This window comes from Sodiomyces alkalinus (assembly GCF_003711515.1).
Source record: "Sodiomyces alkalinus F11 unplaced genomic scaffold SODALscaffold_2, whole genome shotgun sequence".
Taxonomy (NCBI): domain Eukaryota; kingdom Fungi; phylum Ascomycota; class Sordariomycetes; order Glomerellales; family Plectosphaerellaceae; genus Sodiomyces; species Sodiomyces alkalinus.
Genome location: NW_021167080.1, coordinates 5,127,775 through 5,144,168, shown reverse-complemented (window position 1 = coordinate 5,144,168; position 16,394 = coordinate 5,127,775). Strand labels below are relative to the sequence as shown.

The following is a 16,394-nucleotide window of genomic DNA, read 5'->3' as shown; positions in this document are numbered from 1 at the left end:
AAAAAAAGAACAAGCAAACCGCCGTCCAAATCCAGCCCAACCCATTTCTCGTGAACCTCGAGAGAGCCATTGACCCTAGTCGTACAATACACACTCGTAATATAGAAACACTCCGACCAGCGCGGACCGGAGAACCAACGCAACAAGTCGAGGGGCACTTAGACCCACAGCTTAGGCGGCCGCCTCAGAGACCTTCGCCTTCTTAGATGCGTCTTCGGTCTCGGCTGCCTCCTCCGCCTTGCGCTTCGTGCCGTTGGACTCGTGGCCGTTCTCCTGGGCCGCCGACGACTGCGACTCGTCCTTATTCTTCTTCTCCTTCTTCCGCACTAGGCCAGTGAGATCGGTTGCCGTCTTCTTAGCATCCTGGACGCGAACATTCATCTGAGCGGGTGTCTCTCCGAGCGCGGACCCGAAGATGCCTTGAAGAGCATCACCGGCGGCCGTCCCGAGGACGGATTTGAAGTCGATGGCGGGCTTCCGCATCTCCTCGAGCTACTGCGAATCAGTTTACCGTTGAAAAAAAAAAAAGACAAAGTGGACCGATGGCGGTAGAAATTGGATAGAAATTGGGACACCTACCCGGTGTTCCATGTCCTCGATCATGTCCCGCACGTCGCTTATCTGAGCCTTGGTGGCAGTGTTCTCCTCAGGGTTGGCCGTCTCAGCCGACTCGACCTCTTTAGCCTGGAGCTTGAGCTTCGTGCTTGCAATGGCCGCCTCCATCTCCGAGATGGCTTCCTCTCGCAAATCCTCATCCAGTGCCTGGTCAGCGCCTGCCTCTGCCGTAGTTGTCATGGAGGCGAATTCGAGGGCGAGCGCAAGCTTGTAATGGGCTTCGGCGCGAATCTCCGACTCGGGTGGGTAGAGTTCTTTCTTGTACTTCAGGGATTCGCGGAAATTCTGGCTTGCGAGGGAAAACCTGTCTTGCGAGTTAGCACCTACTGGTCTTTAGTTGACCGGCGAGGGTGGGGGAAAAAGAAGGGAAGAGAAGGGGAAAAAAGGGAAAGGCCACCGACTTTTCATTCTCCAAATTGATTTCCGCCAAAAGGTCGTAGGTATCAGCTAGGCGCTCCTTGACATGGCGAACGTTGGCGCTGTCGCCTTCTTGAACGACGCCCTTGCCCTTGCCATTGGTCTGGCTCTCCTGTTCTTCTAGCAGAGCTAGTCTCTTTTCAAGCGAGAGACGTGCAATCTCAAGGGTGTCGTTCGCGATTTCCATCTCATCCTCTTCGTCTCCATCCTCAGCTTCGTCATCCTCCTTGCACAGCAGGTCAGCAGGCGACCCAGCGGCGAGCAGGAAGTTCGTGCGAGCTGGCTTGACTCGACTCGAATTCTTACCTCGTCTTCGTCTGAGGCCTCAAAGTTCTCGTCTCCCTCGAACTGGAACAAGGGCTTTTTGGCCGGACCGGGCTCGGCCTTCTTGTTGTCGCTCACTTCCACCACCGCAGCCGCAACGCTTTCCTGCGTCGACTTCTTCGCTTCCGCCTCAACGGCCTTGGGCTGTGCCTTGTCTGTTTTCTTCTCGCCGGCTGCCTTGGCGCCGAGCACGTCGCTCTTCGCCTGACCAATCTTGAACATGCTGCGACCGTACAGAAAGAAAATCTCGCCATTGTCGGGGTGGATATCGAGTCCGTCGGTCATATCGACTGCCATGGCTACAGCGGCCGAATAAAGATCGGCCGCTTGGTTGTACTCCTTCCTCACATACAGCGCCGAAGCTTTGGCAGTCAGGTCAGCGAGTGTGACTTTTCTTGACTTGATATCATTGTCAACAAGAATGTCCGCATCGTCTGTGGCGGGTGTGTTGGCATTTTGCTGCTCTGTTGTCTCGGTTGCAGTAGCAGGAGTCGTTTCGTCGGCTGTCGGCTTCGATTCTTCAACGATGACCGGCTGTTTCTCCGGTGTGTCCGCCATTGTATTTTTGTCGATCAGGTGATAAAATCTGGATAAATGGATGTTCGTCTGATAGGGAAGGTATCTATTAACGTGGTCGTCAAGGTGGCGTGAATTCGTGCGTGTAGTTGTGCGAAGGTAATTGGAAGGACTGCTGGGTAGTTTGTTCAAGGGCGGCAGGTAATAGCTCTCAAGACTTCGAAGGACAATGACGCGCCTTCCGTGGAAGCGCGTCACGCGTTTAATTGGTGGCAGGCGCCCCACCAAGCTTGGCTTATGTAATATACATATGTACCTACGGATAGGTAGGAGATACTTGGGATAAAGGGCTTGAGAACAAAATAGTGGGCATCGATACCAAACATTCCATGTATTTGTGAACAGCCCCGGCGAACCCTTCTTTGAGTCGCAAGATGATAAAACTACCTTACCCAATTACAACAATCTTGGGTGAACGTGGACTCGTTGATCCAACCCGGTTTCTTTTTGGGCCCCTGACATTTGTTACTCGATGCTGATGAAGCGTATCGAACTCATAGCATATGCCCCCCAACCAAACAAGAAAAGCAGTTATCGCGAACGCACTTCCACTACTTCCTAACTTCATGCATGGACTCATGGACTCGAATATTAAGGCGAGTCTAGGGTGTTTGAGAATGACGTTTGTACATGCGTGATTACTATAATTGTAGATTCGTAGATGGCGCACGACTGGGTTGACCCCTGAGATGCGCAGAAGAGCCCTTGAACAGACTCTGCCAAATGAATGCCTCGCTGAGAAGAAGCTCGATGTCCTTTTCCGTCCAGTCCTTCGTCGGCAGACTCTGTAGGAACATCATGATCTCCTGAAAGTCCATCCTGACCAGCTTATCTGACCACTTGACCAGGAAAGCCGCGCAAACATATAGATGGAACTCGGAGAAGCCTTGCTCCTCGGCCTACAACACGTGTTAGCACCCCGTCCACATCGGAGAAATATAGCTGAATATGTCTTACCAAGTATGTATCCCACATCCGAATGGTGTTTTTGACGCTAATCTCGCGCATAAGGAGACAGTTCATCCACCGGAAACTAAACTGTATGAACTCGACGTGCTCGCTCTCGAGGTGTTTCGCAAGGGTAGAGTCAATCCTGGCCGTAAGGTCTCTCAAGGCTGCGACCTGTCGCTGAATCCCTGGCTGCGCAACGATATAGTGGTCTTGGATCCCGTCCAAAAGTTTCGTCAGGCACCAGAACGAGTCAGCCTCGACCGCATCCAGTACGGACTTCGGAAGCTGCCCCGGATCCATTCCCTTTTCCACATTGGGATCTGTGATATAAATCCCTAGGAAGACCTGCCAGAACGGCGTGACCAGGTCGTTGATTCCCTGCACGTAGCCACTGGCGGGATGCCGCACGGCCCAGACGTACAGGATCCTTTCCAATGATCGTTGCGTTGCTTCGTAGCCGTATAGCTCGATGTGCGGATTTGTCCGGGGCACGTCGATGCTAATCTGATGCCAGATGGCTTCATCCAGACCCCTCGCCTTGCCTGCCGAAGTCGGATTGGCCGCTCCTCTCTCAAATGCCTGTCGAACACCGTCTAAATATTCCTTCCTTTTCCTTTCAAGCGTTGCCACTCGTCTTTCGCTGCTTGCAGGGAGATAGCTGAGTAGGAGCTGCCATGTCATGGCCCGGACCTCCTCCGGAACCCCAGACCAAGCTAGTTGGCGGAGGTCTGCCAGAGGAATCGTCGAGGCCTGAAGAAGCTTTTTGAACTTGTTGATGCGAGAGATGCGCGAGTTGGCGGCATCAACCTCTTTGGGTGTTGCATCGGTTGGTACAGTCGGGTAGTTGATTAGATGAAGCGCATTGGCGGGGTCTGTCTGCGCATGTTAGCTTGGCAAAGCGCCTTGATCACCGGGGCGGGGCGTTGTGCTACACGGGTGACATGCCTCGCAAAATGTCTTTATATTGCGGCCGTAATATTTTGCCTTCGCTCTTCTTGGGCATGGGGTATGGCTGTGCCGGCCTTTCTATCGCAATATCTGCACTGTTCGAATATCGACGACTTCCCAGGCCGCTAAACGAGCCCTCGGGCGCGGGGGATAGCAAGGTCCCTTTCGAGTCTGTCCTTTGCGCAGCAATCTTTCGATCTCTCCTTTTCATGTTGGACAGGCTGGGAAGACCAAAATCGTCGCCGTCATCGTCATCATCATACCCGATCATGTCGTCTTCCTCGTCCGCCTTCCAATCATCATTCGTATTGGAGAGAAAATTCATGTATGTTTTGAAAGGAGGAGTTGAGGTTCCTTGATTGGAGCGAGCGGTGGGGGACGATTCGCTGGGTCGGGTCCTGTTTGTGCTGGACGACGGCGGGGTCTTTGGTCTCGAGGAAGAACTGCTGGACAGATTTCTTGTTCCTTGTCAGTGTCGCCAGACCTATCCGGGAAGAGGTGGGGGGTGAAACAACGTACAGAGATTCAAATTTGAGCATGTCGGCATGGGAATAGGCTGCGCCGACAACCAACCCGGAATTTGGGCCGGGTTTCTTTTGTGCATTGTCGCGTTGAGGGGGCTTCCAGAAGGGAGACGCTGAGCTGTCGGTTGGTCAGTCCACTCACTCACACCTTTGGAAATAAAAGCCCCGAGGAGGAAGGACATACTCGGATCGGTCTGTTATTTGCGAGTCAAGAGAGTCAGTAAGTATGACTGACAGCGCCCTGCTCCAGGGAAGGAATCGCATGTCATCGGGAGGCGGGGGATAGAACCGACATACCAACCTGGACCATCTCTTGCTGCGGGGCAGATCCGTCAGTCAAGGGCCTACGCGCTGAACGAAGGTGGGGGGCGTTGTTAAAAATGAACAATACCTGCGGAGATGGCTTCGTCCTGCCCCCGGAAGAAGAGAACATGGTGTTGGCCAGCTATGTCGCCCAAGACATTGTGTGGTGGACGAACAGATGATGGGACGGCAGTTCCAGCGAGGCGTCGGGCGCAAGAGGTAAGGTACTCCGTGCTTTGTGACCAAAGCGGTCAGGATACCCACCTTGCTCGCCATGTGCTTACGTCACAGCCACTGTGGCTTGCTAGTAGACTCGGTACATGTACGTGTAAGGCACTTCTGGCAGGGAGGAATATTGTTCCGGAGTCTTTTCCAAGTCTGTGATTGGCTCATTTATCTAGGTACGAACGTCCTGCTTCGTGCCGTACAATTGCAGGTCGAATATTTTAAGTGGACCCACCTTACTAAGGTAGGTCTGGACTCGGACTGTTCAGTTGCAACGGACCACCAAGTTCTTTCTGTTTTGCCCCAGGCTCTCCTCTGTGCGAACTACGCGACAAAATTTCCTTCGGAGCTTTCGTGCCTCGTAACCTTTTACGGCATCCATTTCTTTTCGTATTTTCCTCTTACGGGCCTTGAATTGTTTCCTTAAAGGAATTCCTCTCTGGTTCAGTCTCTGGACTGACGCTAGTCATCACGCGTCCGCATTCCTTTCTTTCTGTTCCGCTGGCGATTGGCGACACGCCGATATTTTCTCCTACCTACTCTAAGATGACGGAACCGGAGAACTTCGAAGAGGATCTCTTCGCCGACCTGTTAGTCAATGCCGCCTGCTATGGTGCCGCCCTGCCCGCACAGCACCTCTTGATAGATTAAGGGCTAGATCACTGATGATTTTTCTTGCTCAGTTACGACGACGACACTGCTTCTGCTCCCAAACCCATCAAGACCGAGGCTGCAGCCCCTGTTGCGCCCGCCGCTCCCGAACCAGAACCCGCCGCTGAAGCAGCTGCTTCAGCACCAGCTGCATATGGAGAAAATGAACAGACATATGCGGCTGTGCACCAAGATCTTGGTGGTGGTGGTGGTGGTGAGAGAATGTATGAAGATGATGACGATGACGACGACGTGGACTTCAACCTGGGCGGTGGAGGCCCTCCTCCCACTTCGCATACCCCTCACACGAACGACGAGCCAACATACTCCCGTGGAGTGGCTAAGAATCCGAGCGCCAAGGAAGATGGGTAAGTCTGTTTCTTGATTTCGCATTTGTGACGTTGTGCCCTTCTTTCCCAGTTCCGCGTAATATGACCAGGGGCCCCTGGTAGCCCCTTACCTTTGGAGCAAGCCATCGATTTGGACGGTCACTTGAAAGGCTGGATAGAAAGTTCTGGTCCTTTGCGATGCAACTGGGGGACTCTATGCTATCCGCAGTGGAACGCCAAGGGAGCAGGAACGGACCACGCGTTTGGTTATGCACCACCTCGGCTATGCAGGGCTTTCAGATTGAGAAGTCAAGTCGATGAATCTAAGCTCGGGCAATGAGGAAGAGGAAGAGAAAAAGCCAGAAGTCCACTACGACAGAATTAGTGAAAGAAAGCAAAAGGAGAGAGAGAGAGAGAAGAAAAGGGAAAAGCAGAGTCACGCCGATCACCCATGGCTGGGAAACAACCTCATATCAACTCGAAGACGGTTACCGTCGGACAATAGTCAGAGCAAGAGCACCGGCACGATCGGGAACACGATCTTGCATCCCATAGCCCAGTCGCAGATAAAGCTTTTCGCACCAGAACGAACTTGATCAGTTCACTGGCTGCTGTAGCAAGATTGGCAGCGGATAGCGCTCGAGGGCTAGTACCTAGCAAGACCTGGCGGTAGCAAGACACAGTTCGAGACAAAAATTCGACGAGATTTGACCTGGCTTTCTCTCTGCGCTGCATACGTCTCCCCGGTGAGAGCATCTGTAGCAGAGGTGGTCTTCTGGGTCCCTTATTCGACGAGAGCCGCTGTCCGGCCCTCTTGTGTTGCGCGGGGATGCTCGCGCTGCATTATTCTACGATCAGCCAGAGAACCGGGCGTGCTATCGACCAACTCCAACCTATCTCGGATATGCTGAACATCCTCCTTTTCGCCCTCGGTCACAGCCACATGATGAAAGGGACCTTGCAAGAACGCCGCTTAACCAACCACTATCACACGCAATGAGCCACCAAAACGTCGACGCTTGCTAGGCTGACCAGCCCATCTTCTGCCGGCGCCGAGGAATGCGACTGTAACACTTCAAAGGAGATGTGTAACTCTGCATACACTACACTCTCTCCTCCCGTCGCCCAGCCCCGTCAAAACAACTCCACGATTCTGAAGATCTGTTCTGATTTCGTGTTCGGCGTATCTGGATGGATTTTGCGACCAAGTTCGACGAAGTTGGTTGGACTTGTTTGTTTATTGCAGGCATAGAAGCTGCGGATTGTCGTTTTCTTGATTTAGATGTTTGATTCTCTCTTTTTTTATGGAACATGTCTTCTGTCAAGCCCTCTCTGGGGGTTTTTCTTTCCTTTTTTTCTTCTTCTGGCTGTTCATTTTTAAGGCTGACATTTCCTGCGCACACACAGAAAGATGTTCATCGGTGGTCTGAACTGGGAGACTACAGACCGTAAGCATCTTGCCTTTCATTCCAAGCTCTTGTAGATCTGCTGCTGACGTTTACAGAATCCTTACGCGACTATTTCTCCCAATTTGGCGAGGTGGTCGAGTGCACTGTCATGCGAGACAACAGCACAGGGAGATCTAGAGGGTTTGGCTTCCTTACCTTCAAAGACCCCAAGACGGTCAATATTGTCATGGTAAAGGAACATTTCCTGGACGGCAAAATCGTATGCTATTCCTCCTCGGTTCCCTTGCCCCTCGCAACGAGTACTGATAGGCGTTTTAGATCGACCCTAAGCGCGCCATTCCGCGAGACGAACAGGAAAAGACAAGCAAGATCTTTGTGGGCGGTGTCAGCCAGGATACAACGGATCAAGAGTTCAAAGATTACTTTGCTCAGTTCGGACGGGTGGTAGATGCCACGCTTATGATGGACAAGGACACCGGACGGCCTCGGGGTTTTGGATTCGTCACCTTTGAAAACGAGGAGGGCGTCGACGCGTGCCTCAGGACTCATCTCGAGATTCACGGCAAGCCGATCGAGGTCAAAAAGGCCCAGCCCAGGGGCAACCTTCGCGAGGAGGAGGAGGCAGCCCGTCGTGGAGGGAAGTTCCGTAAGGGAGACGACCAGGGCTCGAATGCTGGAGCAATGAACGGCCAGATGGGCGGGGCGAGCGGGATGACCCCTCAGGTCATGGCGCAATACTTCCAGCGCATGCAACAATACTTCACCATGATGCAGCAGCAAATGGCCATGCAGCGAGGCATGCCCATGAACCCGGCCATGATGCAGCAGATGATGCAGATGCAACAAATGCAACAGATGCAGCAGATGCAGAACCAAATGATGGGCGGCCGGGGCGGAGGCGCCGGCAGTCCCCAGAGCCCGCAGGGGATGACCATGACTCCGGCTATGATGCAACAAATGCAGCAGATGCAGAATCAGATGATGGCTGCTGGTGGTGGTGCCGGCGGAGGCGGAGGCCAAGGAGGACAGGGCCGTGGCGGGGGTTACGGCGGCTTCGATCAACAGCAGATGTACGACCAGCAGGGCCGACGAGGTGGAGGGCGCGATCAGTACGGTGGCCAAGGAGGAGGCTACGGCGTGGTAGCCGGAGTTGCCGCCGGAGGTGCTGGGGGCGGCGGCGGCGGCGGCGGCGGCGCTGGCATGACATCGTGGGAGGGTATGTACGACGACGTTCCACAACCCAATATGCCTCCAAGCGGCCCTGGCCGTGGTTTTAACCGCAATCGCGGCGGTGGCAGCATCAGCAGCAGCATCGGTGGCAGCCCGCCGGTGGATCCCAACAACGCTCCGCCCGCCAATGCGCCCACCGGCCCCAAGAACGCCGGAAAGCCGGGCGCCAACTACCGGGGAGGGGGTCGTGGCGGAACTCGTGGATACCACCCTTATGCGCGAGGTTAAACTGCCAACAGAGGGGCTTCGACTTCTCCTTGACCTCCTTTGTTTTCTACTTCCCTTTTCTTCTCTTATGTTTTCTCCGCTGCGAGGTGCTTCGTCGCCGAAGATCTTCTCTCTTTCGCTGTCAGCAGCAGCTGTGTGTACAAAATCTGCAAATGAGGTCTTCTGAAAAGAGAATGTCCTAGAGCAAGGGGAAACGGTTCAGAATTAGCAGTATGTTCATGGATGGATTAATCGTGCCGTCTTGTCTGTTCTGGTTAAATCAGGGGCAAATACAGGTTCGAGCTGCAGGACCCAGGCCGAAATCGCGGTGGTGGCCCTGGGACATCAGCCAAACATTAGTTATCGAGGCTTCTTTAATTCACTATCTATTCAGTTGATACAGTCTCTATGGCTGGAGCCCATACATTTGTGACCCAGGGATCTGATTCAGTCACGTCTATCACCACTCCTGGATACTCCTCATCTAGTGTTTTGATTTTTTTAGTCTTCGGCGCCCATCGCCCGCCCGCCTCTTCATTCCCTATTTCCTAAACCCACAGATGATGCGATTCGCAAATCGGCAGAAGAAATGATACATGTCGTCCCGGGGTCCAGAACCGACGTGGCATACTCGTACAGGACCAATCCATGCAGGACAAGCGGTTACAGGTGCCATGTAGGCAGGGAAAAGTCGCGAGTCGTTGGCCAGTTTTCCACTCTAGGGACAGGGACCGGCATGTCAGCCCAGGAAATCGTGGTACGCAGCAAATTGGGGGGTAAGTGTCAGAAGAAAGGGAACTCACCTTGTCGTCAAGAGCACGGTCATGCGTTTCCTCTTCGCAACGGCGTCCTCGTCTGCCGTCAGCCGCAACCAATCACCCAAAAGTTCCCGTAACTCCCCATCCCCACGTCCTATGACGCCGATCCCTCTTTCTGCACAGGCGATCCTGAGCTCCTCGTGCACCAGGTCAGACAAGGCGCCGTCCTGCAACAGCAAGTTGTCGTCGCCCTCCAAGAACCCCATCCTCAACTGGCCCTTGATAAACCACATGCCCGGGGGCATGAAGCCCAACTTATCCCACATAGCACCGGGGAGATGCAGACTCCGCAAGACATGCTGCCTAGCGGCACGGCGGGCGGCGCCGACGTTCTCCTCTTCCGCGAGGACGCCGCGCGGGTAATCGATCTCGAGACGGGTAAAGGAGGCGCGGCGGCGGTCCTCGGCGGCGGCCATGGACGCGCCGATCTGGCGCGGCAAGCGGCAGCTGTATGGGACAATGCCGTCGATGGCGAGCACGATGAGGGGGGTGAACTCGCCGCAGACGAGGAGGACTAGGGCGAAGATGGGGACGCGGACGAGGTCGTGGCGGACGCGCCAGAGGAGGACCCAGTCGGCACGGCTGTAGGAGGGAGGAGGAGGATGCGCGGGTTTCCAGGACGGCGGCGGGCGGCGGTCGGATTCGGGTTTCGAGGCGAGGGTGTCGCGGAGGAGGCGGCGGTTGGCGAAGACGGCTTTGACGCCGGATTTGTAGAAGGACACGTATGCTTTGCCGATGTTGATCCAGTGGATGATCGTCGACGCAGAGGGGTCGCGAACCGGGAGGAGGAGATGAGGGGGCCGGGTGGATGCGGGGGGGTTGATGGACGCGTTCAAGGCCTGGGCGCTTGTGTTGCTGTCGCGGCCATTGTTGGGTCGGGGGGAGGTCTTCGACGAACTCTGACGACCGCGGAGCTGTGGGAGGAGGATGACTGTTTGAAGGATGGACGTGCGGGAGGGCCCATTGGGGGTCAGAGGAGTTAAACCTCGGGCACTGAGATATGTCGGGGCGCGCATGGCGCGCAGTGTTGCTCTCTGGTTCATCGCATTTCCGTGCTCCAGCTTCGGTCTGGATCTAATTGGTATCGGGGCGGATCATATGGGTCATGAATCGGAGCATCAAAAAAAAGAAGTCGCGGTTGCATCGAACAGGTACGTACCCATACCAGGTCCGATCGGCAGAACCCTTCGGGCCAGTCACCGAATGCCAAGCCATCAGGTGAACGGTCTTGCTTACACATACCGAGTTTTACCGAGCTGACCCCATTCCAAGTACGTCGTACCTTACCCATGGTGAACCCCCATCCATCCCCCTTCCCCTTTTTCCAAGAAAGCCCTCACATGCACATTCTTATGGACTTTTGGTAGCGGAGTAGGTATTAAACAAGTTTAAATCCGAACACCCTCACAATATCTCTAGGCAAACAAATACAATCGTTATGGTATGGTAGCTTTCATGACTAATCTGAATCTCGTCACTGTCCAGTGAAAGAAAGATTGAAAGTCACTCACATCCGCTTATCACCCCGTAGGTCCACGCCGACGCATCCAATTTCGCCTCGGGCGTCACAAAGGAGGAAGCTTATGAGCAGGTCCTCATGCAGGCCGAAGGGCTATTTTACGAACAGAGAAATTGGGTACGCAACTGGAGGAATCAACACCCCCTCCCCCCTGCGCTATCAGAATCCATGACATGATGACAGTATCATCATCGCTAGCATCTCACTTACACGCCTCTAGGTTTGGTGAGCTGCCCCCCCCTTAAGTTGGTTAACTTTTTCCCGTCCCCTGCCTTTACCGCACGCGCGTCTACACCAGCCTGCCTGACACGCGCATTGACTTCTCCCGGTCCAGCAATCTAGCCAACGCAGCCTCCCTCCTCTGGCACGCCTACCACTCCCTCCCGCCGCCCAGCAATGCCGTGAACTGGGCAGGCTTCTACGTCCTCGACCCGTCCTCCCCGCCCGAGAAGTCGCAGCTTATCCTTGGCCCCTTCCAGGGGAAAGTAGCCTGCCAGACCATTGCCTTCGGACGCGGCGTATGCGGGACGGCGGCGGCCGAGGCCCGTACCCAACTAGTCCCCGACGTGGATGCGTTCCCGGGTCACATCGCCTGTGACGGAGATAGTCGGAGCGAGGTCGTCGTCCCAATCGTCGTGGATGGATCTGTCGGCGAGGGAAAGGGCAAAGTCGTGGCAATCATCGATGTGGATTGCGCTGCTGTGGGTGGGTTTGACGAGGTGGACCAGCTTTGGTTGGAGAGGTTAGCCGTCTTGTTAGCAAAGAGTTGTTACTGGTGAGAGTAGTCTGGTATTCTTCCGACGCTCACTGTCGCCGGGTACGCCACGGGTAAGGGTGAGGGAACTTTTTAGGAAGGGCAAATAGACTGGCTTCTCGGGATTCAATGGTTTCATGTCGGCCATCTATTACTTCTGATTTAGGAAATTGCGAATCTGGACACGCATCTCCTTTTCTCTTGTCAGTTGACTGGAGAAAACATACCCACTCAACACCAGAATACTATGCTTGCAGCCTTCGTTGAGATGTGAGTTGCCTGTATACATGGTGACTCTTTATGACTGGTGTCCAGCACCGCGTCGACCGGGGGGGAATCGAAAGAAGACATCACCAACACACATGACAGAGAAGTTTTAACGCGAAGAGTATTGCCGCCTCTTGGCGTTGGTGTTTCGTTTTATTTTTCCAACCATTCGACCTCATCCACCTTGTTTTCAGTTCTCATTCATGTCCTTGGTCATTCTATCATCGGGTCTCATCCCTCGTAAGGACCCGCACTGCCGCCTCCTGCTCGTCCGCCTCCTTCTCCCTCCTGCCGACTCTGCCGTGGCCATCTCAGACATCGGAGATAACCTCCCTCGGGATCTATTGCAGCGCCTTCTTGGCGAAGTTGGGCAGGACGAAGCTGGCCTTGTGGATCTCCGAGTTGTAGTACCTGCAGTGCTTCTCCTCCTCCTCCGGGGTCCAGGAGCGCACCGGCACCTTGACGTCGCGGTTGGGGTCCTTGCAGCAGACCATGAAGCCAATCTGGCCGCTGGGGTAGGTCGGGATCGTGGTGTAGGCATACTCGGCCACGGGGAAAATCTCCTTGCAGTCCTTCTTGAGTTGAGCGATCAGGGAAAGGTGGAGCCACTGGTTCTCAGCTGTATTTCAGTGTGGTTAAAGAAGTCAGCATCTACCTTCCTCGCAGGGGCCCCCCTGGATTTTGCTTCCAGGGCAGTGTTCTCATGAAAAGGTCGTAAAGTGGGGGAAATGGCGGAGTGGTCAGAAGTTGTTTTCAATCACGAAACAGTCACAAGTGACATGTCACGATGGGTAGAGAAAGTAGCGGCTGCCAGCCGAACCACTCGGCAAGTCAGCGAGCCACGGGGAGGGAGGAGAAGAAGAGCGGACCGGGGAGGAAAGGAGCGCGGGAATGAAATTTGGCCGACGAAGTCTACCGGAGAAGATGGGAAAAACGTGGTGATATGGCATGGTCCAGGTACGGCAGAGAGGGGGGATAAAAAGGGGGTACCTGGACAAATCTTAGAGGAAACTCTCGCAACAAATTTGTCAGACGGACGGGGACGTACAACCTTGAGTGGTGATGACGCCGCCGTCCCGCAGGGCGTCGTGCAGGAGTTGGAAGTAGGGCTTCTGGAAAAGGCTCTCGGCAGGGCCCTCCGGGTCAGACGAGTCGGTGATGATGACGTCGAAAGTGTTCTTATAGTCGTCGAGGAACTTGAAGCCATCGCCGATGTGGACCTTGGACTTGGGGTGCTCAAAGCCGACAGCCATGCCGGGGAGATACTGCTTGGAGAGACGGATGACGGCCTGTATCAAACATATTAGGGCCAACGAGCTTGACAGAGGAAAGCAAATAACGCTTTTGAGAACCAAAAAGGGCAAAAAAAAAAAAAAAAAAAAGAATTAAGAACGATAGTAATGAAAATAACCAGGGCAAACAAAAGGTGTACGAGATGTGATGGATGAATGGAAAAGGTGCGCCTGGATTTTACGGACCTCGTCAATGTCGCAGAGGATGGCCTCCTCAACGCACTCATGCTTGACGACCTCGCGCAGGACACCGCCGTCACCGCCGCCAATGACAAGAACCTTCTTGGGGTTGGGGTGGGAGTTCATGGCGAGGTGAGTGATCATCTCCTGGTAGGAGAACTCGTCGCGCTCGGTGCACTGGATGACATTGTCGAGGACCAGGACCATGCCGTAGTCGGTCGACTCGAAGATGAGCACATCCTGGTACTTGCTCTTCTCGTGGTGAACGACCTTCTTGACCTTGAGGGTCATGGCCTGGCCTTTTCAAGGGGGGTTCGATTAGCCGTTAAGTTGACCGAGAAAAGAGACACGAGCCTTCATCGGGGACGTGGGTTCGAAGGCTCATGCCAGGGCATATTCTTACCAGGCCACATGTCAGAAATCTCACGGAACCATCCATCTATAGCACAGGAGATTTTTTGTCAGTTTATGTTATGATTCAGAAGCCAACTGAGGTTAGTTGCCATTGCCAACGACATGTGGAATATGAGGAAAGAAATTGAAGAAAATATGACGAGTTGCATGCGCGATGCCCTGACTCATAAGAGACTGGCGGGAAAATGCATCGTCCGAGGCTGATACAACAGCAGCACAGCATGCAGGCACTTCTGCGAGGACTGGTAGGGAGAGAGTATGAGTTGTGATGGCTGTGAGCCAGGGGTCATTTCTCTGCAGGGGAAGAAAAGGCCCCTCCCCCGCTTCCCCTCCGTCTCAAGGAGCCCGGTCCCAATGAACTCGGACTCGGTTCAATGTGTGTCGAAGACGTGGAAGCAATAGTCAAGTGGCGCACCATCGCGACTTTCGTCTTTTGCATCTCACAGTGATAGGGGCCGGCCATATAGCGCAGCCATGCAACTAGGAAACGGACGACGGGTGAAACCAACCTTGGATGGTGGCATGGGTAGTCTCGCTCATGGTGACGATGGATCCAAGTCCGATAGGACGGCGTGTACGAAGAACAGGCCGATGGGACAGGTGCCGTAAGGTAAGTAGTGGTCGCAGTACGTGACGAGTCGTCGTGGGCAAAATGGTGAATATTTGCTGAAATAGGTGTGTTTTATCATAAGATGTCGTCACTAGGTATTCTACAAGGCCTGTTCCATTTTTTTTTCCTTTTTTTTCCCCCCATTTTATCATCTTTTATCTTTTTGGGTACCAGCGAAAAATTTTCCGTTTCCGATTGGTACCCTACGAGGAGAAGTACTTCGGATACAGCCGGCTGTCTACCTTATATATTAGGTATGGATCGTGCAAGTACCTGCTTCGCGGAGGGGCAATCGAAAGACCTACGTCGTGAAAACGGCGACTTGGAAGACTGAAACAGATACCTAGTGCGGCCCTTCGTCGGCTTTCTGCTACAAAACAAAAGCCTCAGGTTGGCTTCCGCCGTTGGTGGCCTCAAAAGAAAAAGAACCAGCCCCAAAAACTTCAGACGTATGGTTCGTAATGCACCCGATTTATTCATGCCGTCATCGGTCCACCGGCTCCTATTCTTGCTCGAAACGGCCACTGGTTGTTGTGCTGGAAACATTGCAAAGTTGGACAGAAATATAGCTATTTCGAATTTACCAAGTCGGTCTTGCACGTCACACACTCCCTTTGAAATGCCGGCGTGTTCGGACAGCAGACTTGAGGTACCTCAAAAAAAGCAATGCATTTGAAATCAGACTTGGCGATGTCGTGGTCCCTCATTGTCAGGAGAATATCTTGTATTGCTTAGTAATAACATTTGGGTGACCGTGGGTGATCGCGGGCCGTATTTCTACCGTACCTGTGTACTTTCTCAAAGGCCCAGCATCCGAAAATCGAAGACGCTCTTCCATGAAGAATCGAAGGAAGCATTGAAGAATCCAACGAGGACAGATCGATGTTCAGCTGCAGGTCAAGAGACAAAACAAAACCAACGAACACCGGAACACCTGACCAAGGCCATGGGCGTGGTTATTAATAATGTGGCCTGTTGTGTGGCTCGGGGGTCTAGACGCCTGCGCCATTCCCAATTCAGCTCTCTTATGTCCATCCTCAATCCACGCTTTTCCCACAGGATCCCAGTCAGCCTGGTGAAACCAGAACGAGGTCTTCTGTGATTACTATGGCAGGCCATCTTGCTTCTTCGGAAGAGACTTTTTGATGACGCCCAGGAAAATGTTTATGAGACTCTGACACTTGCCGTGTAGACCTCATTTCCCATGCAGCGATGCGGATTACATACAACGTACACCGTAGGGGCCACGCGCCAGGGTTCATGACCATTTGCTGCCCTGTCCTGCACTGTCTCCTCGTCTGCCGCGAGTGGTTCGGGACGATCCATAGGTAGCCCAACCAGGCAGTTCATTGAGATGCTAAGAAGTACGGAGTATTACGTTGTGCACATGCTATAGCCGTGTGGTTCTCGTGGCTTTCGGTGAACACAGCTGGATACCTCGGTATTCAAATGGCACGAGCACGACACAGACCGTGGAAGTCATATGGATAGGTCATAACGCCACAACTGATGATGCGGTTTTATTATGCAGTCAGAAGCAAGAAATCATCATCTATAGCGCCGTCAAAACGTCGCCTACCTACGAAGTAGACATGAACCTTTCTGTCTTTCTTATATATATAATAGTATGAAAAAAATTAAAATAAAACTTCTCCAAACGGTATGTACGAAGTAATAAACCTCCGACATGTTCACGTATTACCGCGCCATTGGTTGTGCTCGCACTCATTATGTACCTTGCATTTCTGCATCTCCTCCCCCTGTCCCCAGTCAGGAGTCGCTGAAGGTATCAGCTACACCAGGCCAATGACCAGCTGGCACTGAAAACCGG

At 53.5% G+C, this 16,394-nt stretch overlaps 9 protein-coding genes across 9 annotated transcripts; 3 read left to right on the top strand and 6 right to left on the bottom strand.

Moving 5' to 3' along the window:
- Positions 1-18: 18 nt before the first annotated feature.
- SODALDRAFT_331115 (hypothetical protein) lies at positions 19-2,045 on the bottom strand. The gene is made up of 4 exons (XM_028611377.1): positions 1,339-2,045; positions 1,017-1,258; positions 580-919; positions 19-492 (listed from the first exon to the last, which is right to left on the bottom strand). The coding sequence occupies exons 1-4, from the start codon at positions 1,912-1,914 to the stop codon at positions 172-174; spliced, it is 1,479 nt and encodes a 492-aa protein (XP_028469201.1). The 5' UTR covers positions 1,915-2,045; the 3' UTR covers positions 19-171.
- Positions 2,046-2,243: 198 nt separating this feature from the next.
- SODALDRAFT_292046 (GTPase-activating protein gyp1) lies at positions 2,244-4,450 on the bottom strand. Its single transcript, XM_028608681.1, has 3 exons — positions 3,829-4,450; positions 2,890-3,755; positions 2,244-2,831 (listed from the first exon to the last, which is right to left on the bottom strand). The coding sequence occupies exons 1-3, from the start codon at positions 4,154-4,156 to the stop codon at positions 2,574-2,576; spliced, it is 1,452 nt and encodes a 483-aa protein (XP_028469200.1). The 5' UTR covers positions 4,157-4,450; the 3' UTR covers positions 2,244-2,573.
- Positions 4,451-5,339: 889 nt separating this feature from the next.
- On the top strand, positions 5,340-6,119 carry SODALDRAFT_118437 (hypothetical protein). The gene is made up of 2 exons (XM_028606607.1): positions 5,340-5,473; positions 5,567-6,119. Exons 1-2 carry the CDS (start codon positions 5,430-5,432, stop codon positions 5,904-5,906), a joined length of 384 nt encoding a protein of 127 aa, XP_028469199.1. The 5' UTR covers positions 5,340-5,429; the 3' UTR covers positions 5,907-6,119.
- A 1,155-nt stretch (positions 6,120-7,274) lies between these two features.
- SODALDRAFT_322531 (RNA-binding domain-containing protein) lies at positions 7,275-8,730 on the top strand (the record flags this gene model as incomplete). The annotated part of the gene is made up of 3 exons (XM_028609730.1): positions 7,275-7,311; positions 7,368-7,531; positions 7,591-8,730. The coding sequence occupies 3 exons, from the start codon at positions 7,275-7,277 to the stop codon at positions 8,728-8,730; spliced, it is 1,341 nt and encodes a 446-aa protein (XP_028469198.1).
- A 313-nt stretch (positions 8,731-9,043) lies between these two features.
- On the bottom strand, positions 9,044-10,742 carry SODALDRAFT_343356 (hypothetical protein; the record flags this gene model as incomplete). The annotated part of the gene is made up of 3 exons (XM_028613123.1): positions 9,044-9,427; positions 9,513-10,382; positions 10,687-10,742. The coding sequence occupies 3 exons, from the start codon at positions 10,740-10,742 to the stop codon at positions 9,373-9,375; spliced, it is 981 nt and encodes a 326-aa protein (XP_028469197.1). The 3' UTR covers positions 9,044-9,372.
- Positions 10,743-10,895: 153 nt separating this feature from the next.
- Positions 10,896-12,052, top strand: SODALDRAFT_331112 (GAF domain nucleotide-binding protein). The gene is made up of 4 exons (XM_028611376.1): positions 10,896-10,968; positions 11,059-11,165; positions 11,253-11,254; positions 11,380-12,052. The coding sequence occupies exons 1-4, from the start codon at positions 10,966-10,968 to the stop codon at positions 11,823-11,825; spliced, it is 558 nt and encodes a 185-aa protein (XP_028469196.1). The 5' UTR covers positions 10,896-10,965; the 3' UTR covers positions 11,826-12,052.
- SODALDRAFT_331110 (putative spermidine synthase) lies at positions 11,947-14,665 on the bottom strand. Its single transcript, XM_028611375.1, has 5 exons — positions 14,463-14,665; positions 13,943-13,978; positions 13,546-13,838; positions 13,119-13,356; positions 11,947-12,686 (listed from the first exon to the last, which is right to left on the bottom strand). The coding sequence occupies exons 1-5, from the start codon at positions 14,491-14,493 to the stop codon at positions 12,409-12,411; spliced, it is 876 nt and encodes a 291-aa protein (XP_028469195.1). The 5' UTR covers positions 14,494-14,665; the 3' UTR covers positions 11,947-12,408.
- Positions 14,470-15,286, bottom strand: SODALDRAFT_331109 (hypothetical protein). Its single transcript, XM_028611374.1, has 2 exons — positions 14,869-15,286; positions 14,470-14,801 (listed from the first exon to the last, which is right to left on the bottom strand). Exons 1-2 carry the CDS (start codon positions 15,107-15,109, stop codon positions 14,767-14,769), a joined length of 276 nt encoding a protein of 91 aa, XP_028469194.1. The 5' UTR covers positions 15,110-15,286; the 3' UTR covers positions 14,470-14,766.
- On the bottom strand, positions 15,253-15,716 carry SODALDRAFT_118291 (hypothetical protein). The gene is made up of 2 exons (XM_028606606.1): positions 15,350-15,716; positions 15,253-15,284 (listed from the first exon to the last, which is right to left on the bottom strand). The coding sequence occupies exon 1, from the start codon at positions 15,680-15,682 to the stop codon at positions 15,461-15,463; it is 222 nt and encodes a 73-aa protein (XP_028469193.1). The 5' UTR covers positions 15,683-15,716; the 3' UTR covers positions 15,253-15,284; positions 15,350-15,460.
- Between the last annotated feature and the right edge of the window lie 678 nt (positions 15,717-16,394).